At 40.0% G+C, this 24,907-nt stretch overlaps 2 protein-coding genes across 2 annotated transcripts; one reads left to right on the forward strand and one right to left on the reverse strand.

Moving 5' to 3' along the window:
- Positions 1–3,581: 3,581 nt before the first annotated feature.
- On the reverse strand, positions 3,582–9,797 carry LOC127536920 (lysophosphatidic acid receptor 6-like). Its single transcript, XM_051958362.1, has one exon. The coding sequence runs from the start codon at positions 5,026–5,028 to the stop codon at positions 4,189–4,191; it is 840 nt and encodes a 279-aa protein (XP_051814322.1). The 5' UTR covers positions 5,029–9,797; the 3' UTR covers positions 3,582–4,188.
- LOC110952877 (serine protease 16) lies at positions 9,793–24,537 on the forward strand. Its single transcript, XM_022196627.2, has 13 exons — positions 9,793–10,377; positions 10,967–11,142; positions 12,153–12,252; positions 16,110–16,239; positions 17,331–17,454; positions 19,086–19,163; positions 19,610–19,657; positions 19,754–19,873; positions 21,341–21,505; positions 21,733–21,874; positions 21,969–22,148; positions 22,354–22,508; positions 23,948–24,537. The coding sequence occupies exons 1-13, from the start codon at positions 10,308–10,310 to the stop codon at positions 24,017–24,019; spliced, it is 1,560 nt and encodes a 519-aa protein (XP_022052319.2). The 5' UTR covers positions 9,793–10,307; the 3' UTR covers positions 24,020–24,537.
- The last annotated feature ends 370 nt before the right edge of the window (positions 24,538–24,907 follow it).

A 24,907-nucleotide genomic window follows, 5' to 3' on the forward strand; every position in this document is an offset into this window, starting at 1 on the left:
ACTCCTAGTAATTCTAGTTGTCTTCCTCTGCTGCAGTTCTGGTTCCACCTGCTCCTGCCATCTGGGTTTCTTTGTCTTCCTCCTGGTTCAGTCTGTTCTCCACCTGGAAAGCCACCTACCTGCACTGTTGTCTGTCTAGTGTCCATCTCCACCTACCTGTCGCTGCAACCCTCCCCGGATCCCCACACCAGCTGAAGCCCAGTCCGAGCATCCTTAGTTTTGAGTATTTGTTCACAGTTAGATTCATAGTACGCGTTGATTTGTTTAACTTGAGTACCTAATTCTTTTGAGTTATTTATCGTATCAAGCCTTAGTAGCTTCGCCCTTAGTTGTTCACTCCTTTCTAGTTTTGTTTGTAAAATCGTAATCTTAGTATTCAGTTCTTGCCTGGGTGTTACCCTCCGTGAGTTCTGTCCTTGTAGTTAGTCTTCTCAGCCTCTAGTAGCAGTATAGCGTAAACCTTAGTTGTTCGTTTAGTATTTCCGTTTGTAGTCTTCTGCCTGCGAGTTGTAGTCCTGAAGTTCTGTTTTCTGCAATAAAGCTTTTAATAAGCTAACCTTCTGCTTGCTTGCTTATTCTCTGCACCTGAGCTCACCTTCAGAATTGTAACAAGGCCAGTGCCAGCTAGGCCTCCACCTTTGCTAGCTGGGCCAACATCACTGCTAACTGGGTCTTCACCTTGGGCAGCCGGGCTAACACCACAGCTAGCTCAACTAACACCTCTGCCGGCTGGGCCTCCACCTCTGCTAGCTGGGACTTCACTGCTGCCTGGGACCACAGTGCTTCTGGCTGGACCTTCACCTCTGTTGACTGGACCCACACCACTGTTAGCTGGGCGTCCACCTCCGCTGGCTGGGCTAACACCACTGCTGGCTGGTCCTCTACCGCTGCTAGCTGGACCTCAACCTCTGCCAGGGACAGCATCGAGTGTGCATGCTGTGAAAGCCACATCGTTGGCCTCTGGTCGCCAGAGTTTTGTTGCGCCGGCAAGTGGAACCAGAGCCCCGTCTTCGCTTTCCTGTGGGTTTGGGAGCTGCAGGGCAGGTGGAGGTCTTCTGGCTGATGCAGAAGCTGGCAGCGTAAAGCTACATGCAAACATTGCCAATAAATAAAAATGTGTGTGTATATATATATACACACACACACATATATATGTGTATACAGAGGTGGATAGTAACTCGTTACATTTACTTAAGTAACTTTTTGGAAAAAATGTACTTCTGAGAATAGACCTTTTTCCGAAACGTCATCATCGAACGTCACCGCCGGTCACCGGCCCTAGCAACGCGATTCCGCCATTTTAAGAGGGGTATGCTTTGCCTTGACGACCATTACTTTCCCACGTTTCCCTCCTGATTTGAACGACCAAAAGCAGATATGCCCAAAACCTGCGCTGTTTTTGCTGTAGTTCTCAGTCATGGAGCAACAAGAACATTTCCTTTTACAGGATTCCGACTGAAAAGGGCCAGAAAAGGAGTTTATGGCTCACAGCATTGAGGCGGATAAACAATAATGGAACCACATGGAGCCCACAGTCAAAATGGTCCTATGTTTGCAGTCAGCATTTCGTCAATGGTATGTTGTGTTTCATGAAATTATTACCCCTTAACTGATTTTCTGAAATTATTAATTAATAAGCTTAACCAGTTGCGCTTCAGTGTTCCGCCCGCGGTACACTTTGAGATCTGCATAAGCAATTTGCTAAATGTCTGAAACTGCAAACGCGATTATACAAGCACTATACGCCAATGGAAAGCTTAGATTCTCATGAATCTGCCGATATAAACCACTTTCAGATGTGATTACCACAGCGGGTAATATAAACACATTTGTCCGACAAACAACAAATATCCATCCATCCGTTCTCTATTCACAGCTTCAACATACACAGCGCGACTCAGATTTCCGGATTCATTATTACACACAGATGAAAATATTCCACAAAAAACGGCCATAATCCAACCTTGGACATCCAGACGAAACAAGCCAGTAACATATTTTGTCCAAAACATATCTTGAAGTCGGTATATAATCCACGAATAGGTCGTTTTCAAGGAAATGCACCTCGCGATGCGCGTCCAATATTCCCTGTATTTCTCGTCATATTTTTATTTACAAATAGAATATTAGCGATTTTTTTGTACTGAAAGTGGCTGGAATTGACTGCAGCTTATGATGTCTATAATTATCTGAAATGTTGAGGGCTAGCTACTTAGCTTAGGCTAGTGCTAGCTCTGCTTCCCACAAAAAGTCAGGGGTCTTTCTACTCACACTGCTATTTTTAAACCTTCTCTCCTCCCTTTCGTTCTGCTAACTACTATGCTGTAATCAGCAGCATTGTCCTCATTATTGTTAGCACCTCATACCCTTGGGCCTAGGGTGGGTAGAGCTCATTTACAGGTATCTGACTCTTAGTTTTGATAATGCACATCTAACTAATATACATACACTACTTCCACTTGAAATTAAAAGGTGTAATGGCTCACCCCGTTAGCGTAACATTAGCTTAGCATAGCGGAGCTGGTGTAGCCGTATCTTACAAAGCATTTATCATTCTGACATTGACCTGTATGCACAAAAACGTATAAATATAAGCATACCTCAAAGAAAATGTATGAGTTCAGGCTTTTATAAGTCTTCTCCATTGTGTGGAAGCCTGGGCTGTTGATAAGGTTCTCGTAAATGGAGTGCCAATGAAGATCTGGACACGTAGTAGGGTCGTTTTCCCATGAAACCAGTGCAATTTGGTACGGACGTGACTGCAAACCAACCAGTTCTATTTTTTCTTTATACCGTAGCTTGGCTTTTGGCTCAAGATTTCCGAAATAATCACCAGACATTTTTCTCCGGGTCAAAACCGCGTGGTTTCGGCGGTCAAATCACGGTTGCTAATGACTTTGTTGCCCCCTCTTAAAATGGCGGCGTGCGTTGCTAAGGAAGGTATGGTCACGTGTCCCAGACTCTGACGTCACTGCAAAAAGGTCTATAGTTTAACTCTGCCATACTTTTTCCTTTTACATGAGAAGAAGAAATGCTGCTCTTACTCCGTTACACTGGGTTACAGCAGCACAGCACACCTGTGAATCATCAACTACCACAAAAGCCGGTCTCACACTCCACACTCTGCCAGGGAGTGAAGTTCTGCTATTGTAGCCAGTACTTAGGCTCATTCTGCACCTTGCTGTTGTACATTTAAAACCTTTGTTAATCTTGTCCTGTCGTTTGCAGTTACGCCTGCCAGCTGCCTGATTCTGTCTTCCAGCCAACCCAGATCAGCCTCTGTGTGCTTTCTGCTCGGGTTAAACCCTCGTTGAAACAGGCCTAAGTGTAAAAATGCAGAATTTTGTGGCTGACTACTTGCAGGTACCAGTGACTTTCTGAAGCCTTGTCTTAAACCAAAACCCTTTCTGCCTCCTTTTGTCATTTCAACTGCATGAAAATCTGAAGGGATGTTAAACATGCAACTTCAGTTCAGTTCTGATGACTGGAAAAAAAAAAAAAAACACTGGATGCAAACAAATGGTTAATAAATGTTGTTTTCAATCTTTATTTCAAGTTGGAATACACTCAAGTGTGGAGGCCTCATCTACAATGCAGCCAAGTAAGAAAACTAAAGATGTACACACATGAATAAGAAACTTGGATAACAATAAAAATATTAAAGCAAATTTAGAAAAATAAGACAAACAATAATTAAAGCATTTAAGATTTGAAAAATGAATCAACAGAACGAAAGCACATTGCATTTAAAAACTGATTTGCATTAAAGATAAGAGTGAGTCAAATGTCAGCAATGAGGCGTTACTCTTTACAGAGAGGTACAACCACCAACATTATCATACAGTGAAGAGGAATATAATTAGCACTAGTATTAAAAGCATCATGATAAACCATGTCAAAGGTCGTTTTACCTTCTGGTAAATGATGAGAAGATCAGTTATGTCTGTAAAATAAATAAGAACCCATAAGCAGCTGAAGAAAACTGGTTTAAAAAATAATGCACATTTGTCATTTTACCAATAATTTTTGGTTTCTTGGTATAAAGACAAATGTAAAAGCATCACATAGTCTAGCTTGTCGCCAAATGTACATCCCATGCTCCATATTTTGCAGGAAAATAGGAAAACCACAACATCCCACTGGAGATCTGACACCACCTCATGTAAATATGTTCTTTTTGTCCTATTCTCATGATAGTTCCACATCTTCTTTTTTCTTCCAGAAGGCATCAAAAGAAAAATAATACAACAGTGGATCCAGGCAGCAGTTCACAGCAGCAAGACATATCAATGACAAACGGTTATGAACTGTAACCAAACTAATTGACACAGGTAAGAAACATATGGTGAATATGAGCAAGTTCAGCACAAAAATCAGCATTACATTCATCTTGTTCTTGACCTTTGCAGAGTCACTGAGATGACTGCGTAGAGTCCACAACACCATAGCAGTGCACACAACGTTGACTGCCAGCAGGATGGACACTACCACAGGATCAAGAAAATCGGCTGATGATATTTTAGGAGCAGTATCATTTGTATCATGTGGTACAAAACAGGTGTGGTTATGTGGTGGTTGTCCTGAAAGCGTCACCGTCACTGAGATACTTGTCACCAACAAAATGAGCCAAGTGAATCCAGCACCTTTCCATGCGTTGGTTGAGGTTCGAAGATGCCGTGACCTCAGAGGATAAACTACAGCCAGCAGCCGGTCCACGCTGATGAAGGTGATGAAGATAGAGCTGGAGCGGATGTTGGTGTAAAAGAGTGCCTCTGTAACGAGGCACGCTGTGCTGCTAAAAGGCCAGTTACCTGTTGCATAGACATAGACCCTCATGGGTAAGGAGATGACGAGCAGCAGGTCCGAGATTGCCAGGTTGACCATGAAGACGGCGTTGGGTGACTTGAGGCTGTGGCGACGAAGCAGAATCCACAGAGAAACAGCGTTGAGAGGCAGACCAAGGGCCATGATGCAGCCAAAGAGCACAGCGTAGACTGGCTGTGGCTCGTCCTCAGTGGTGTTGTTCATGTCGACTTTTTGAGAAAAGCAATGTTTCTGAGTCCTTGAGTGAAAGTTGTACCTTCACACACCACTCAGTAGTTCTTCTTTCTGCTCTCTATCTGTGTGATCAGCAGTTCAACTGGGAGGGTAGATGTTAAAAATGGAACAGGAAACTCTTGTGTCTCAACCCAAGAGTTGTGCTCACTGACGTAAATGAATCAACAGTTTACTTTTTTCATGTTTTATGTGGTTTTGAAATGCAATATCTGGTTAATAAACACATTTTTGGGTTAAATAACACAGATAGTAACACAGATAGTAAATAACTGACAAACTGACTTATTTAGTTTTACTGTGACATATCCAGTATTCATTGCTCTCTAAGTGAGTGAACATTATGCAAATTTATTGCAACATTTTATGAAAATATCTTCTGATATTAGTCAATCTTACACAGATCATATCAGTAAAAGGTTTTTGGTCGTTTGCATGTAAATGATCATTAACTGCTTAAAGCTGCTTTTACTGTAAACAGACTATCATCCAATGGTGTTGTTTGTGCTGCTTGTTCCATTATTGCTCATAATTTTCATTGATTGACGATATCTGGTGCTGCTTTGGCACACATGCATGTTTTCAAGATATTCCACAGCTCAGAAAACCTAAAAATTCTACATAGTGCACATCATCATATTGGCACAATACAGGTTACACTGACATGCACTTGAAGACTACATTCATTCAAAGGTACAGTTATATTTTATAGCACAGCTGGATGTGCAATAATCTGCTAACATATTTCAATTTGACTCTTCTCACTTTCATTTATACTGCATCAATTCACAACATAAGTCATCTCAAGGCACTTTACTGAGTAAGAAGAGGATCTTAAAACATTTGATTACTGAGACAAACCCAACAAAGCCAAAGATCTCCTCAGTACCAGCTCTTCAGTGGCAATCGTAGTAAATCCTTTATTCTTGTACCTTGTCCCTGCTGTTAAATAGAACCACTGCATTTGTTTATTTGGCTGTTTAACCTGACCTGATGAAATGCATTAAACGATGGCCTATATTGAAATATCTGTGGTCTTACAAGGGAAATTTTTCACTCATTTCTCTGAGAAAGTTAAAAGTCAAATCTAAATGTGGCACAAACTGATTCACCACCACCACCATGTTGATAGGATAAGAACAGTGAGAATGCAATCACGCATAGTCTCCTCCTCCTCTGTGGTTTTCACCACTTCTCAAGTGGAAACTTCATAATGATATTCAGTATGATACTGACAATAATCAAGATGCATGTTCTAAGTACATTTGACAATGTTTTTTTTGTTTTTTTAATAATGCAAGAGGAGCAAAAATGTTTTCCTTGAATACATGCAGCAAAACCTGTGAGTCTGTTCAGTGGAACAGTTGTGGGGAGGATCTAGGTCAAATCAGAGGAGCCAAACATTCATGCTGTACATGTTCTACATTTAAATGATAATCTATTCCATATGAAGAGATTGACAGAAATGCAAGGGCCAATGTATAATTGCGGGACTTTCTGTAACATAGTTGACAGGTATCATAGTTTGCATTTTTGCTGTTTTCAGGCCTAAAATCAACATGGCCACCTACAACCAAACACCACATGGCATTTTTCGAGAGAGAATCTTCTAAATATTATATATAGAGTTGAGTAAGACTGAAAAGGAAAGTTGTTTATAAATAAAGTGTCGTAAACCTGTTGACATGCAATAAATCCACATTTGACTCACAGACTACTTTATTTTCAATAACACAGAAAGCCTTGGAGTCTTTCCAGTCTTTTCTTCAGGAGGAAATGACATCATGTGGAGCAGGTCATGTGATCTGGAATTAACACACTTCCTTGAGAGGTGTCTTTGTAATGGGTAACTTAGTTGAAATGCATTTCTCGGACACAGATACAATTTTTTGTTCCATATAAAATTTGATATATTGCCAAAAAAATGTCTGTCATGATTATCTAAATTTAATAAAAAAGAACACAATCAAAACAATGTTTCAAAAAGCTCATTTCTTTCTTGTTTAGCTAGTTAGACTGTTTAGCGACTTGTTGGCGAAGTGCGATTTCCAGGAGATCTTTTATACCATCCGTAGCATTCTGGTATAAGTCCCATCATTTCTTCTTAAGAGAACCTTCCTGACCAGGAGTCAGATCCGTAGAGTAAGATGGATTCCACTGACACCTTGAATACTCTCATTTTAGTTGTTGTCATAATAGGAATATACCCATATTTTTGACACAGTTTAATGCTCCCCAAGCTTTACCAGTTTTTGTTTCTATATCATGTGCTGTTTTGGTGTTGCCTCCAAGATTTAGGAAATCATCAACTTTTTTGATTTCAAACCTATCTAGTACATGCAATCTGTCTTCAGATCTTGGGTAAAGGTGCATGAACTTCGTCTTCCCAGCATTCAGGAAGAGTCCAATCATCTTGATTCTCACTCTCCCCAATGCAGAAGGTCTTCTGCAAAAGCAAGTTCTGGGAGGACTTCTTCAGGGTGTCTTCTACTTTGACGACGCTTTAGGGTCAGGCCATCGGAGGGTAAGACTGCATTCCTCAGTGCATAGTCTAAGCAGATGATGAACAGGAAAGGTGCTAGAGGGTCTCCTTGAAGTACTTCAAGTACTTCTTCACTACTGCAGAAATGTTCTGTAGCAGAATGAATGAGTGCTGCATCTTGGCTTTGGGTTGGCTAGTGTTTTGCTCCTGTGACTTCCATTAACCAATCATGTTAGGAGGACACACTATAAAGCTGGGCAATGGTTACTCGCCATTCTCTTGCTTTGACGTCAGGGGCACGCTCCTGCTCGGCTCACTTCCTGTTTACATTTTGCCAACAGGTAAGGTAGCAGTTGCTGCATCGCTTGCCCTTTGTTTAAGGCAGTTTTCGTGTGTTATTGTTATAGTAGCCATTTATTATCCTCATAGAGTCACCGTGGTGCGCTAGAAGTGAGCTGCACGCAGGCCGCGTTTTGTGTGTCTAGTCCGACCTGTGAGCCGCTCGTGGCCCGTTACCGGTAGGTCCCTTTTGCTTGCTATCACTGACCTCAAATTCAGCAAGAGTTTTGTTAATGTGGTCATCCTCAAGCTTGTCAAAAGTTGATTGCTGCTTTGTTAAATTTGAAGAAGCTGCTTTGAGAGTTTCTTCTATTTCTTTTCTCCTTGGTGAACTATCCACAGTAGGTGTTGCACGTGGGAGTCTCTGTGGTAAGTACTCCTCCTTCCCAACCTTGTTGCTTATGGACACAACAGAAGTACATGATTTTTCAGCCTGAGAGAGGATTCAGTTTTTCCAATATTAAATCATCAATTGTATTTTCTAGCTCTTCGTCTTCTTTCAAAGCCCGCCAGTTGAGATTATTGGTGCTAAGTTTCTTTTATGTACAGAGGCTAAGTTGGACAGTAGCAGTAATGATTTTGTGGTCGCCACCAATAGGAGCAGAGAAGAATGGCCTTGACAGTCATGAATACTATTTCTTCAGCATTTCCTGTGCAGGATGAAATCGATCTATGACAGATGGCCAACTGGGTGTCTGCAGGTCCAGAGCCTGAGAAGATTTCTGAAACACTGTTTCCAGCCAAGAGATTATGCTGCTGTAGGAAGTCCTCTAACATGGAGCCATTTCTGTTTGTTGACTAGTGATATGAGAATTTTCCTCTAATATGACCATTGAAGTCTCTTCCAACTAAGAGCATGGCATGCAGTGGTATTGCTGAGACTGTATCACTGAACTGTTGGTAAAACTCCTCTGCTTCTTCTACTGGGGGGTTGTTGTGTGGAGAGTAGCAGGAGATGATGGCTGTTATAGGGTTTCCCTTAAGCACTGCCGTGACGATGCGCTTACTAACTCTTGTGACATTTGTAAGAAGGGGAAGGAGATGATTTTGAACTACAATCCCAATTCCACCGACTGATGCTCCGGCTTCGTTTCTCCAGGCAGATGCAGTAAACGATGTGTTTGAGCCAAGATCATGGGCAATTCTAATGCTATTCTTAATGTACGTGTCTGTGTTCTTGAATGCACACAGAGTGTGACAATTTAGAGTGCCAATGAAATAGGGTCTTTTTGGTCGGGAGAGTCCCTTCATGATTCTGATCTCAGAAGATACCCGTCCGGAAGGATTTGGATTATCTTCATCAATGGAAGTTTTTGGGATTCATCATAACCATGTAGGGACCAAGCAGCATGTACTTCAACCATGGAGATGTAATCTGAATGCATCATGAATTTGTAGTAGCATAAATACTGTGATGACTTGCCAAGACTATCACAGGAGCAGTTCCCCACTGAAGGGGGCAGAGTTTCATAATTGTTGACTCTTTACATTTCATCCGCTTCACAAACAGCCATCATTGACAGAAACAGCTGTCTATTGATGTTGACCCACCAATGCTATCACCATTCCTGCTTCCCAAATGGATCTTCATGTCAACCTGCAACGGGTGACAGGCGGGTGGTATGGCTTGCCAAAGGGCAACCCACGATTTGGTCCGGGACTGCTATTTGCAGCTAGCCCTCATATCTGAGGGCCGTTCCTCTATCTACCACCTGAGGACCTGGTGGATGGGAGTTGTCATCTCCACACCACAAGGGAGAACATGTAAACTCCATGCAGAAAGATCCCAGGCCCAAGCCAAGACACAAAGAGGAGATCTTCTAGCTGCAAGATGAGAGTGCTAACCACCAAGCCACTGTGCAGCCGGTATGAAATGTAGCACATTTATACTTATTATATTTAAACAAATACCCAAATCAAATGTCAAATGCTAACTTTCATCCATCACGTAACTCATTCTAATTGTTATTTTATATTGTCATGTAGAAGTTAAAGAGCAACATTTGAAATCAAATGAAGTTATGGAACAGTTCTTCTGATGGCTTCTACACGATGCAGCTCGAGAGTCGGAAACGGTGGAAAACTGCTCTAGTAACTCATCCATCACAAAAAAGCCATTACAAGGCAGGGAGGTCTAATTACATCACCAGGCTGACGCTATACTTTGCTGAGCAGCTTGTATATGGCAAATACACATACAGACTCTCTTTCTCTCTCTCACACACACACACACTAGTCCATTTTCTTGATGTGCTACATGTAGAGCATAACAATGATGCTCAGCTCATATCACAGCCAGTTTACAGGTGTTGTTTCCTCAGCGTGGCCCCTCCTGTAGACTATATAGGGATCAGAGTGATGAGATGCTCCAGAGTCTTAGAGTGTTATACATTGGATAAACATTAAATTTAGTTTGAAGTACCCTGAGCTGATGGTTAAGATGCTTTTCTCACTGGTCCGCTGTCTCATCCCTCTGCTGCTCTTCAGCTATGTTGATTCTGGTGAGTTGATGAATGTTCCACTGAATGTGTTAATGGATTTTATGGCTACATACATTTTTGGTTTTGTCCTGAAACGAAATAAAAAATAATGTGAATAATTATATTTTTTGGTTTTAATGTGTCTAAATCGCACTTGTATTTTAAATATGGCAGAAGGTTAACTTTTATATTTCTACATTCATGAATATTTTGGGAAAAGACAGAAGCTTGTGGTTCCAGACTGGCTCCGATCAGATGGTAGCGGTACTGTCTGAAGCTCTTATCTGGGCATGTCCAGTCACTTGTATTCACTGCTCCTGCTTTGCCAGTCAACTTGATTCTGAAACCTTCTTGGTCTGAGTTGTGCTGGAGTACTTGTTTGCAGGTTTAGTTATGTTTGTAGTCCAGCTACAAGAGATAACAAACTAAATGCTGGTGGTTATAGTGGGTCTCTTGGGAAACTATTCTCAGATTGTTCCTGAAATAGATCATGTATTTTGTAGGAAGAGTTTTGTCAACAGTGACATGAACATCAAACTGGGCTCATACAAACTGTGCTCATAGTTGTCTTGCTCTTTTTTTCCTGCTTTTTGTTTCTTTTTACCGGCAGGTCGGATTCTGAGGACGATCAAACAGCGTGTGCGTGAACTCCAGCTGCAGAAGAACAAGCAGCTTCTCCTGACGCTCACAGCCAGCGGTCAGCAGCCTCTACAACACGTGAAGGAGGCCTGGATCCACCAGCCTCTGAATCATTTCAACCGACAGGATGTTAACACCTTCACTCAGGTAGAGAAGATCAAACAAAGATCAGAACAAATGCAATCGTGTGAAAAATATAGGAAAAAAGAAGACTTTTTAAAAACATTTTTGGCATATTTGAACAAGAAAGCATTGGTTCTCTTTGATGTAATGCTTAGAATTGAAGTGGTACACTTCAGCAATACCTCAAGAAATGTAATTTTTGTTACGGTTTATTTAATTCCAATATCAATAGAAGCAATATAGCGTGGTGGATAAAGTGCACCCTTGGCACCAGAAGTTAGGATTACCCCCTTGAACAGAAATCCTCTCTTGAAGGTATTTTGCAGGATTTCCATCATTTTGGCACCAATTTGCTGAAATTTCAAACTCCTGCTCATGTAAAATTCCTTCAGTTGCAAGATGTTTGAGGGTTTTCTTACATATACCGCCAATTTCAAATCCCCCTGATACCATTTTTGTGGGTTTCACATCTGGGCCCCTGCATTTCTTCACACAACATGTGACTATGAAAGTTCAATGTGTTGATCAAAGAAATCTTATATCTCTTAGAAGAAGGCCGTATTTTATTTAAAGCATCAAATGAGACGGCATCATACTGCTTCTGAGGACTGTTTTGACTGCAGTAAAGTTTATAAAGGAGCGGCCTTGTCAGCTTCAGTCACAAAAAAGACTCCAGTAAAACAAATCTCCTGTCCCACTCTACTCTTTTGCTTTCGTTTCATTTCGTTTGGTTCTATAGACAAGAGAATGTGGGCACTTGATTTAGAGAAATCAGGGCTGAATCAACCTATTCACCTCTCCAAACCCACCAGAGAGTGACAAGACAACGTTTCCTGACAACATGAATGAAATATTCAGCTTCTTTAGCTCTCCCAACCATTTGAGGCTGACAATGTGCAAATCTGTGCACTGCAGCATTTAGTAAAGGATTACTTACACCAAGGCCATGATTGTGCACTGCTGCTGTTTTAGGCGAACATGAACAGAACTTTTTTTTTTTTTTTAATGTAAATCTCTGTCTTTCTGTCTTCCAGAGGTTCTTTGTGAACGAAGCCTACTGGCAGCGTCCTGATGGTCCAGTGTTTCTGTTCATTGGAGGAGAAGGGCCCATCTATGAGTTTGATGTTCTGGCAGGTACTGAAAGATGCAGCACATGTCTTCACCTGTCCACACCTGCACTTTCAAAGGTCAGACTGGCCAATAAAACTTTTCAACACATCCTCAGAAACTGTGAAATGAAAGTGCAAACACCATTAGTGAAGCGTCATATCTGTAGTAAGGTGATACTTGTTTGAAAGCGGTTCATGTCCTTCTGCTCTAAATTGTGTTCTGTCTGTACCAAGCATATCTCTCACATACGTAGGAGCAGAAAGGAAAGAAATAAAAACTGAGAAAGCGACTTTATTCTCCAGTAATGGTCTGAGTACATATATGATTTTTTAGAATACTGTGGTGTTTTTTTGTTTTCCTTTTTTTAGGATGTATGTTACTCAGTGGTCCATATCATATTTTTACTCAAAATTGGAGGTTCGAAAATAGCGGAAATAAACTTAATTCCAACTTAAAAGCAACATACAAGAAATAATGAAAGCAAAGATTATTTACAATTTCTACAATTCTACAATTTCATTCAGCCACTTTTATCCAAATCGACGTACATCTGATTAAATACAGCACAAGCAAGGATCTAGTCAGGAAAAAACAGCCTCGATAAGTGTAATTTAAAATACGTTCAAACTATAGATGTCATATCGTTTATGATTTAAGAGATATGAATACCTTAATAACTGCAGCTTTATGTATGTCCGTTTAGAAATGATGAGTCACTTGGTCGGTTATAACTTGAACAAGACAACCCTTAAGTGTGACAGTTTTGGCTTCAACAGGCTAAATATCTCTGCATTTAGGACTGTTGATGACAGAAAACAAGATATTACATTTCATTACGGCAAAAAGTGTGATAGCCATTTTTCACTAGTTTTGGGCATTTTCTACAGCAAACACTAAACTTATTACGCAATCTATTAAAATAATCATGAGTTGCAAGTCATTGTTCATGTTGGCATCTATCAGATGGGCAAAAACTTTATCAACAGTTGAATTTCACTCCGATTTGATAAAATGCAGAATTAAAGAAGGAAAGGAGTAGAGTTTTTTGTAAATGATGTACTTTCTGACAAGATCATGGAAAAATGATTAGACCACAATTGTTTTCTTCAATTTCTTGTTCACTTTAATGCTTGGTACCACTAAAGGTATATTACCTGAGGAAAGGAATGAATACTACAAAAATGCAGCTGATTACATAATACTTTATGTCCTATTTTGCATGCTTAAGCTGAATTTTATTCCTAGGATATTTCATGTCATGCACAGCACTGCACATGCAAAGGTCTAGAGTGGTTTCCTGCTTACATTCAAGCTGTAGCACAACTCAGAAGTTGTCAGCTCTCACATAACGCCTAAAACAAAAAGAATTATGTGAAGCCACAAAGGCAGCCATCTTGGCACTGCTGGAAATTGGCATGAGTGAGAGACAAGTAGCAAAAAAAAACTGAAGATCTCCAAGACAGGCATTCATTACACCAAGAAAAAACGAGCCCAACATGATTCTACCAAACTGCTAGCTGGGTAGGAAATGTCTTTCTACCCACCAGATGACCGTCATTCATCCGTTCCTGTGTCAGGAATCATCCTCAGACCTCCAGGGAACTTAAAAATGAGTGAACACTGTGGATAAATGTGACTTGTTCAGCAAGGACAGTTGGAAACCGACCTCATGAAGCTGGTCTGAACTCACACAGGACACAGAAGAAGCCCTTCATCAATGACAGGCAGAGGAAAGCCTGGTTACTCTTTGCTGGGGATCACATGGATTGGACTGTTGATGATTGAGCTAAGGTTCTCTTCACTGATGAATCCAGTTTTCAGTTGATGCCCACTCCAGCCAACTTACTGGTTAGGAGGAAGTCTGGAGAAGCTACAAACCAGACTGCCTTGCCCCTCCAGTAAAACATGGGGGTAAATTAGTGATGATCTGGGGTAGTTTCAGGATGGGTGGAACAGGGCGAATGAACCAGGTCATGTTCGGGGCTACTCTTGAAAACAATCTTCTATCAGCTGGAAACTCTTTCCTGCCTCCAGTGGCCTGCTCAATCACCAGATCTAAATCCAACTGAAAACCTGTAGAAAATCATCAAATGCAAAATGGAGAACCACAAGCCCCAAAACAAAGCCAATTAGTTAGAAATTGTGCAACAGGAATGGGCTGCTGTGACAGCAGAACAATGTCAGAAGCTGGTGGAGAGCATGCCAAGACGCAAGGCTGCAGCCATCAGAAACAATAGTTATGAATCAGTACTAACTCCTGTGTGTATCATGAGACTAAAACAAGCAGAAAAGAAAACATGGAATGCCTAAAAGCTGTTTTTACAGTACAATGCTATAGCTGTTGATGGAAGAACTTCAGTGATTTTGGTTATCAAGAAAACCATGGAAAATTGCTGGATATCAGCACTTAAGTTAAACTCTTGTGAGCTACAGTGGTCCCTTGTCATATCACAGTTCACTTTTCATGGTCTCACTGTATTGTGGATTTTAAAGTTGCATTTGGTATAGTGGATGTTTTGGTATATCGCAGGATTTTGCGGCATTTAAGCATTTGTATGTATTTATTATTGTGGTGAGCTGCGTTTTAAGAACATCGGCTGCAAGAAATCTACTTTTAATGCACTCTGCAACTAAAGCATGCTTTTAGTTGGACACACACAGACACCAGCAATACAGAGAATGTGGCAGGAAGTCACTGAACACACTACACTTCATACGGTCCTGACAGCATACCACTAGACTAAATCACAAAAACGCAACAAAACACTAACCACACTGGAACATTAACATAAACCACAATAATAACATTTAAACCCCCAACACCTAGAATTCCCATAGTGCATTGCAGCACAACAGTTCAATCACAGTTCAGCTTTGTGATAGCTACATTATTTTAAATAATTTTTGAGGCAAAATAAGCATTTTCTAGAATAAAAATCTGAAAAAAATGATAGAAAACTAGATTTTAAAAAATAAATGTAATTTAAACATAATAAAAGAACATTTAATGAAAATAAAATGCGTGCAGCTGGGCACTGATTGGCTCAGCGACCGTAGCTTCAGTCTCCTCTGTCTCTGTGTGTAGCAGCATTCAGCATCTGGCTTTGTCTATTTCACATAGACGTCTGATTGCTGCGCATAGTGTTGCTCTGCTGTGCGTGGGAGGGTTTATAAAACCTGAAAATATACATAAATATTCAAATAAATAAGGTCGCTACTTTGTGGACTGTAACCCTGGTGACAGACGAGGGAGCACTGTATTTTTGTTGTTGTCATATTTGTCCAAACAAATGTACCTTTAGTTGTATCAGGCATTAAAATAAACAAGGAGTTGAAGAAAACAGGGCGGTCTAATAATTTTTTTTAAAGACTGTAAATAAAGAGGTATTTACGATGTAATTCACAGTGTTTTATTGTTTCTCTTGAGCGTCAATTTTCTCCATTTTTTTTGTTATTTCACCATCGTTCCTTGCTCTTGTTTCTACATTTACTGACTCCCCTTTAATTTGCTTGCACCACATGTCTCTTTGTTTTGATAGGAATATTGCTTCACACATCTTCATCATCTGCAACATTTTTAGGGTGCAATCCAAAGCTAAAATCAGAGGAAATCTAGTAAGAAAACTGTAATGATAACAAATGAAATGAAATGAATCAAATCTTTGATATCATCTACTCTATTTTTCCCACTGTTCTGCTAACAGAATGTTACCTTTACGTACCTGTGGGGGATCGAAGGTGTTGATGGTCATCACCTCGTCACACATCTTAACTTCTTTATTCACTTTGAATCCTTTCACATGCTGCAGCTGCATTTTGTGCTAAAATGACTGAACCTTGGTACATTCTGAATCTTATCTGCTCTGAACATATTTTCCCAGGTCACCATGTTGACATGGCTGAGGAGCACGGGGCTCTGCTACTGGCTCTGGAGCACCGTTTCTATGGCGACAGCATCAACCCTGATGGCCTCAAAACGGAGAACCTGGCAGACCTGAGCAGCCAGCAGGCGTTAGTGTTAGCTCTATTCTAGCATGTGTGTGTGTGTTCACTCCGCTTTTCTCCCCTCTTCCTCTGTCTTATTGCATATGTATGTGCATCTGTCTCTTTTTAGTTTTTTTCAGATCACTTTCTTCTCTTCATGTCGGAGTGATTGTTAATGTTTTAGTATTTAGTTTGCCTCCAATAATCTAGTTCACTGTATGAGACCAGTAGCAACAAATCATAATCATATAAGGCAAACAATGATCAAACATTTGCATCATAAGATTTTTTTTTAGCATTTTGTGTATTATGGGCATCTCCAACCCAATCACATTCAGCACAAATCATAGTCATGGACATATGGGCATTTCAAGCTCCTTTAAAACTAAATCAAATAAAAATCTAAAGCATTTTGAAAATATTTTCCAGGTCAATCAGTGAAAAAAAGAACATCCTTAACCCTCCTGTTGTCCTCATTTATGGACACCAAAAAAATATTGTTTCCGTGTCTGAAAAAAATAATATTTCTAAGAATTTGCAAAACCTTCGGGAGGAAAATTCCAATAATTCCTTAAGTTTGCTTGAATTTTTTTTTAAATCCCCCAAATGTGGCGAGAAAATTCTTGTAAATGTACTTTTTTTAAAAAAAATCCTCCAAAAAATCCTAAAAATACCTAAAGTGATTGAATATATACGAGTAAAACTTTGAATATTTTCTTTAAGAACATTCATTAAAAAATCCAGCGAAATTTGCGGGATTTTTAGCGTTTCTTTGAACATTTTTTTTTTCACCAAAAATGTTCTAAGACTTCCCAAAAATGTTGAAAATGTGGACACCAGAAGTTTCACTGTGAAAATGGTTTTTTTTCTCCCCACATTTTCAAACTTTAAAAGTGGTTAATTTTGACCCGCAGGACGACACGAGGGCTAAGACAGATATCGGCTTTTTAAACTATTTCTCATTTTCTTTGAGTGTATTGACGAGTGTGAGGAAGCTGGTGTGTTTTTGAAAGCCTTTTACATTTGTCCTCTGCCTATTGAACTCCCCATGTCTTTGCGTCTAAATGTCCCATGTGCCAAAAGTCCATATTTTCAGTATTTTGTTCTCTTTGGTTCAGGCTCACTGACTTGGCTGTATTCCACCAGCACATCAGTCAAAGCTTCAATCTGAGTCGCAGGAACACCTGGATCAGCTTTGGAGGCTCGTACTCTGGAGCTCTGTCCGCCTGGTTTAGAGGAAAGGTCAGATATGACACTCTGAAAACATTTAAAGCTCCATAAAGCCTCTTTGCTTGAAGACATGGCACCTCAGAATCTTTTACTTTAAATAATAAATCTGTAAACGACATCCTTAAATAACATTAATTCCTACCAGACACTGTGTTCATGAGAACATGTACATGGAGATTATGTAGTTTTCTCTGCATCATTTTGCAAAAACGTATCAAATCGGAATCTTTCTTTTGAAGTTCACTGATAGGAATCAGCTGGTCGAGAAGAGGTGCAGTGTGAGTCATCTATTTCTGCAGAATTGTGGAGGGACTATATTTTATAAAGGACGCTCTTTTGCTCTCATCTTAAAAGAGATAAGAAAGGATGTTCTGAATCTCCTTTAAAATAGTACAGGGATTCATCAAGTACTGTTGAAGGTTGCGCTTAGAAACTTCCAAGTTCACCAACAAAAAATAGATGTTTGTCTCAGCAGAGTCCTTTCAGTGCCCCTACTAGTTTTTCTATCGTGGATAATCTTATGAAAGGCCAAACATGAATTAATCCATCTCTGTGTTTCATGCTTTCTCTATTATGTCTGCGGCTTTCTGTCTGTTCATTCTATACAGAGAATAGAAATTCGCAATTGGGTTTTGTAGAGTCTCATGAAAGCCCATTTAAACCAATGTGATGGAAAAAATGTCCTGTGAGTCATTATAATGTCCCTATAATGAGAAACTTTCCTGAAATAGAGTTAATAGCTTAAAAAAACAAGAAACATTCTCAATATTTGCAAATGTATATGTTTCCTCATACATGCCAAAGCAACAGAAGAGGGTGGAAACCACCTTTAAAGACTGACTCAGGCGTGAGATCACAAATCATGAAGTTTCAGTGGTTTTGGGAGAATCACAAAATGTCAAACTCCAGACTTAAGAGAGAAAGCTGCAGAAGGACCAGATTTGGCAGAGATGAAATCAAACAGATGAAGCTGAAGGGCCATCCTTCACTGACCAAGAGCTGCAAACATCTGGCAAACAGCACGACTACAGATGGATGCTCCAGAAGTGTTGGATGGCTGAGGTAATTACTGACAGAGGAGCCCTGTCAAATGTGACTGATCACACAGTCATGTTCTGAGATATTAACTCTTTATTTCAAGAAAGTCTCTGATTATATTGATTTACGGGACCTGTTTTTGCCATCACATTGACAGGAATGGGCTTCCACGGTTTACCAATGTTACTGAAATGGAAGTCACGTGCATTTGTTGGCTTTCAGGTCACTATCATAGCATTCATGGTAAAAGTAGACAATCATAAGCCTTAATTGTTAAATAAGTTACAGTGAGTGCCGTGATGTGGCTCACTGATGTGTTTTTGGGACTGTACAACATGTGACGCTTTGAATCCAAAAACATGTTAGTTGGATTTGTTTGTTGTTAGTCGTAATCTTTTCATGTCTTATCCTTTACCTTTGAAAATGGTCCTAGAATCTTAGATCTCCCACATCTTATTGGTTTCTAAAAGGCACTAGATGCATTCTCTTTTCTGCATACTCCACACGTGAGGAAATAGACCACAGATTATGAATAAAACTGTCTACGTATTGACTCATTTTTATCTCTTGTCACTCCTCTGTCTCCGTTCTCTTTGACTCCTCAGTTTCCTAATCTGGTGTATGGAGCTGTGGCGTCCTCTGCTCCGGTCAAGGCGAAGCTGGACTTTTCTGCCTACAACAATGTAAACTAGTACAATCCATGGTTATAGTGTTGACGTTCTACTAGGACGAACATAAAACAAAGAAACCAAAACTTAAAGCAAACTATATGAATTACAAAATAGTTTCTATACATTTCCACCCTTGAACATTCTTATCTAAATGCTGTTTCGAAGATTTCTCAACACCACAAAGCAGGAAATTATAGTCAAAAATAATCAAGATATTATTCTATTTTCATTTTTATTTATTTTGCTGCCCAAAAACAATACAGTTTCAAGAAGTTTATTCTAAAAACCTCTTGTCAAATTGTTTAACTCCATCAAATTTGAAGAAATATGACCAAGAGCTTTATCTCAGTGTTCTCACTTTGCCGTTATCTCTGCACACAGAGCAGAAACTTGGTACAGATCATTCTACTGATTCTAGTTTCCTATCACCTACACATTTGCCATTTCCTGTGTTTCAGATTGTTGGCATGGGGCTGATGAATGAGGCAGTTGGCGGTTCAGAGAAGGTGTGAAGGCTGCCACCTGTCTGTGCATCGTGTGACAGTAATTAAATCCTGTCTGGTGCTTTTTCTGTTGAATTCACCCTCATCCTTTTCCTGCAGTGTCTGGCTAAAGTGCGGGAAGCGTTTGCAGCAGTGGAGGCAGCCCTGGTGGGTGGAAACGTCAGCCAGGTGGCCAAAGACTTTGGCTGCTGTCAGATCCCTAAAGATCATGATGACCAGGTGAAGGCTTTGGTTTGTTCATGGAGTGTTTTTAGGAAAACTTAGCAGCTGTGAGGCTTTAAAAAAAGGGAGGCAATGCACCAGCTGTAACACCTATTTTTTGTGAGGATTAAAAATGTATTCTTTAACACCACATGGTCATACTTGACCATTCAACATGGGACCACTAAACATGCCTTTGGATCGTACTATTGGACAGTGACGATAATCTACGTGTTTCAGAAAGCCAACTTGTCATTTAAATCACAGGTTCAAACCCTTTTCACAGCCCAGGTACAATAGCCTAGCTTTTCAACAACTGCATGTGTTCTAAAATAGCTGATTTATTTTAAAATTATATGTACAGCATTAAAATGACTCCTGTTATTGCAAATATTTTTTTATTTAACTGAGCAATCAGTGTTTGGCTTGGTTATATTCACATTTGTTCTGTACAAAGCAAAACTTTAAACATTTAAACTGCTCTTTGTCGACATACTATTTTAAGGAACTGTTTATTCCTTTTAGGTGAATATTTGAACAATTTATTTTACTTTTTATCTTTTATGTGATACCTTTGTTTACTATTTACGGTTTATCTGTCAGCTTATTAGCTAACCGTTCAATGTTTACTCATTACTTTCACCCATTTCAACCACTTATCTACTACATTTTGTTCACCATTTTAACCACTTATCTACCACATTTTGTTCACCATTTTAACCACTTGTCTACTACATTTTGTTAACTATTTCAACCAGTCACATAATTTTAGCTGTTTCTGCTATAATGATTTACTCATTAGCCTACTAACATTTGAACTATATATTCACTAATTTGAGCAATTTTAGCCTTTTAATTATTGTTTATTCACTAATTCTAACAATTTTTAAAATCACCCTACAACCATTGCTTTTAGCAAACGGTTAACTTTTAATCTATTACATTCAGCTAGTTATTTCAACCAGCTATTTTAGCTATTTCAACCATTAAGCCTAGCCCTGAGCTAGGCTTAATGGACATCTTAACTTCATGTCCATTACTTTTAGCTATGTATTGACCATTTTTCTATTATTTTTTATGATATTCTAACCATTTTCTTTACCTTCTGTAAAGTATTTTACCCTGGTTATCTGCTTTTAGCTTTTCCGGTCATGTATCCATTAGCCTGCTATTAGCTTCAGATCTGAACTGTGTATTTGTTACTCTGAGTTAGCTTAGCTTTAGTTTTATTTGTTTATTTATCAACTACTGTGAGCATAATGCCTCTTTCTGTTTACTAGCTTACTAATTTTCACTCTCATTTGCGTGTGAAGTTTCAGTGTTATATACAGGCTATTTTTTAATTAGATGTTTTTTTTTTCCTACCTGCTCTCCTTATTGATGATGAGTATCACTTAATCAAACTTTACTCAGTTTTTTATTCTACTTTTGGTAGAATAAATGCTCTACAGTGAAGCATAACTCTTATCACACGCCCTTACTTAGGTTGAGCTGATGCAAAACTTGGCTGACATTATGATGGGAACGGTGCAGTACAATGAAGAAGGGGTGCTCATGTCTATTAATGAGCTGTGTGGCGTTATGACCAATGCCAGCGAGGAATATGAGGAGGAGATGGAAGCCTACAGCCGCCTCATTAAACTTTCACAGGTATGGAAACCTGAAGGCCTCCTTTGTCCCCTTTCAAGCACGGATATTACCACCAGATGTCACTGCTGAACCATTTTAATGAGTTCTTCACAAGGGAAGTGCTTGTGGGAGTTCAACGGAAAAGGTGTAATCATTAGGGGTTTCTATGTCTTTGTGTGTTTTGTTTTTTTTCTCTGTGTGTGTGTTGTTGTTTTTTTTCTCTTTGTGTGTGTTTGTGCACTCTGCAGATCTACCGTTCCAGCAGTGAGGAGTCATGTCTGGACATCTCCCATGAGAAAACAGTGAAGGATCTGATGGACATGTCTATCCACTCTGGCAGGAGGACAGAGAGACAGTGGATTTACCAGACCTGCACTGAGTTTGGATTCTGTACAAAACACACACACACACACACACACCAAAATATATATATAATCAACCATCATTCTTTTCATGTCCTGAACTCTTTTCCATGTGTGTTTAGATGAAACTTGTGAGGATGCCACTTGTCCGTTCTCTGGGATGTTGACCCTGCAGACTCAGACTAAGCTCTGTACCATGGTGTTTGGTGTTTCCCAGCATTCTCTGCCTGCACGCATCGCCTTCACTAATAGCTACTATGGAGGAGACAACCCAAACACGCACAGAGTCCTTTATGTCAACGGTGAGATTACAAGAGACAAAATCAACAGAATCACAGCAACTGAATAAAGTAGCAAAGTAAAGCATTAACAGTAAGATGTAGCTGTAATCATTTTTTTCTGGCGAGTAAAAGGCTCTGAGGAAGCTACCCCTCATTCCCTCATTAGACATGAGAACAGCGGTGAGCAACCACATTGACATAAATGTCTGCATAATCGTTTCCACAGGTGGGGTTGACCCATGGAAGGAGCTGTCAGTGGTCCAGGACAGGACTGAGGAAGGAGAAGATGCTCAGACGGTCTTCATTAAGGACACTGCTCACTGTGCCGACATGGCGAGCAGAAGATTCACAGACCGCCGCTCACTCAGGAAAGCCAGACAGGTACAGCATGAACACCTTAGTTTGTCACATCATAACAAACATGTAAGTCAAATCAACAAAGATCCACAGCAAGGTTCTCTCACCAGAACATCTGTGGAGCTTGGATTGGACTGGATTCAAGACAGCATGATATTCATTTTGTATATGAAGGTCTCATTTTGAGTAAAACAGATGATAAAGCAGAGTAAATTTTGGATTGTGGCAAATTGGAAATTGGTGACTGGCAAGTTGCTATTATGTGCTGATGTGTTTGGACCTCACTGATCAAGTCCACCAAGAAATAAGTTTGAGCATATGCATGCTTTATCCCCACAATGAGGGGATCCATTAGCTCTGTTCTGCTATGGGGGGCATATTGCTGGCATGGTCTGGGTCTACCAGTCCCCTTAGAGGGAAAGATTACTGCAGGTCAAAAAACAGAGTTGTTCTGAGTGATCTATTTTATCCTGTGATGACACATTTAGATCACAATCAAAGTGGTTTCTTCCTGGATGACAATACCTCCATCTACAGGGCATGAAGGGTCACTGAATGATCTGATGAAAACAATGTGAATCATGCTCTGGTCTTCACAGTCATCAGATCTGAACACATCTGAACATCTTATGGGAGATGTGGTAGACAGCACTCTCCACCACCATCATCAAAGCATTAAATGAGGGGATTTTTTTTTTTTGATTAAAGGCAATCATTTCTCCAGAGAAGTTCAGAGACTTGAAGAGTCAACGGCAAGAAGCATTGATTCTGCTCTGATGGCAAGATGCTCTACATTGGTGTGTGGGTTTTTTAAGTTGCCACACATCTATAAACTACCGTTCAAAAGTCTGGGTCCACTTAGAAATGTCCTTATTTCTTAAAGAAAAGCATTTTTTTTCAATGAAGTTAGCTTTAAATTAAACATAATTCCAGTCATTGACATTGTTAATGTGGTAAATGACTATTCCAGCTGGAAACGGCTGATTTTTAATGGAATATCTCCATAGGGGTACAGAGGAACATTTCCAGCAACCATCACTCCTGTGTTCTAATGCTACATTGTGTTAGCTAATGATGTTGAAAGACTCATTGGTGATTAGAAAACCCGTGTGCAGTTATGTTAGCACATGAATAAAAGTGTGGCTGTTCATAAAGAATGTGAAATTGTCTGGGTGACCCCAAACTTTTGAACGGTAGTGTTTTTTTTGTTGTTTTTTTTTTTACCGGCAAGGGGTTTTGTTTTATTACTTCCTAAATGTTGCACAAAGGTGTCAAAGGAATCACTCGGTATAATATTATGAATCACATTTCAGTCATTCTACATCAAAATCTGCTTTTAAAGTCATGCCTGCAACAACAGAAACACAACAATTTGAGGTAGTTTGATGAAGCATAAAAGTAAACTGAAATATGTATCTTTGGTGATTTCTAACACATTATTTTCTCATCTTCTCACCTCTCAGGAGATTGAGAAACATGTGGCCCGCTGGCTGGAGACAGCTGCCGGGGAGAAGATGAAGAAAATAACAGTGTGATCACATCACATTATAACCTGATCAGCTCTTATCGCCGTCCCCTGGAACTGATAAGAAATAGTTAATAATCTGGCCTGCCTCTCCGCTCCGCTCCGTCCTCCATTTCCTCTCTCCGGTTCTCCACCTCTTCACTCTCCATCTATAACAATCTCAGAGGGCTGCACCTGATCTGTGTGTTTACGTGCTTTTTGTTTCAGCTTGATTTATTTAGATTTCTGTCGTAGATGTCCTTGCTGTCATTATTTTGTACTTGATCTTCAATTATTTTGTTGTTAAATTATGCTGTATTTGAGTGGAGATTACAAAGGAGGTTTTGACAGTTTCTGCTTACATATTTATAGTAACAATGACTTGGTAGCTCTTTTCTACTCATTAATTTTTGTGTGGTGTCGATAAAATAAAACGTTACGGTTTGTTTTTGTAGCATTCATCAGTTGTCATAACCCTGTGGAGTCACTAGGGTGTGATATTGCTACATAGGCTGGAAACCCTTTTCTTCAATCACTGCATATCAAAGTTCAGAGACACTGATCTGATGTTTTTGATGAAATACAGTAAACCTGCTCATCTGGAACACTTTGCTGGATGTTCTTCTGTCATTTTGATTTGTTCGGATGTTACATGACTGTGTGTTGTCAGGGTGTATGTGTGGCTCTGTTGTGTTGTGTTTGTGACGGCGAGATCGGAGGGTGTTTGTGAGAGAAAGGTGAGGAAGCACCAGTTGTCCCAAGGCCATCTGTTTCCGTGTGTGTGTATGTCTCTCTGTAGGGGGGTCAAAAGTGGGAGGTCACGACCCTGCTGACCCCGTGGGAGTGGAGATCATCAATCAACTGGAGGTTGGACAGAACAGCAGGAGGGCACACACAGGCACACAAACACACACACACA

This window comes from Acanthochromis polyacanthus, chromosome 13, assembly GCF_021347895.1.
Source record: "Acanthochromis polyacanthus isolate Apoly-LR-REF ecotype Palm Island chromosome 13, KAUST_Apoly_ChrSc, whole genome shotgun sequence".
NCBI lineage: Eukaryota > Metazoa > Chordata > Actinopteri > Pomacentridae > Acanthochromis > Acanthochromis polyacanthus.

Bases quoted from the DNA above. Each gene is read 5' to 3' on its own strand.
- LOC127536920 (XM_051958362.1), bottom strand. From the start codon at position 5,028: ATGAACAACACCACTGAGGACGAGCCACAGCCAGTCTACGCTGTGCTC.
- LOC110952877 (XM_022196627.2), top strand. From the start codon at position 10,308: ATGGTTAAGATGCTTTTCTCACTGGTCCGCTGTCTCATCCCTCTGCTG. The intron at 10,378-10,966 runs GTGAGTTGATGA...TTTTACCGGCAG, and splicing joins CTTCAGCTATGTTGATTCTG to GTCGGATTCTGAGGACGATC. The intron at 16,240-17,330 runs GTTAGTGTTAGC...TCTTTGGTTCAG, and splicing joins GACCTGAGCAGCCAGCAGGC to GCTCACTGACTTGGCTGTAT.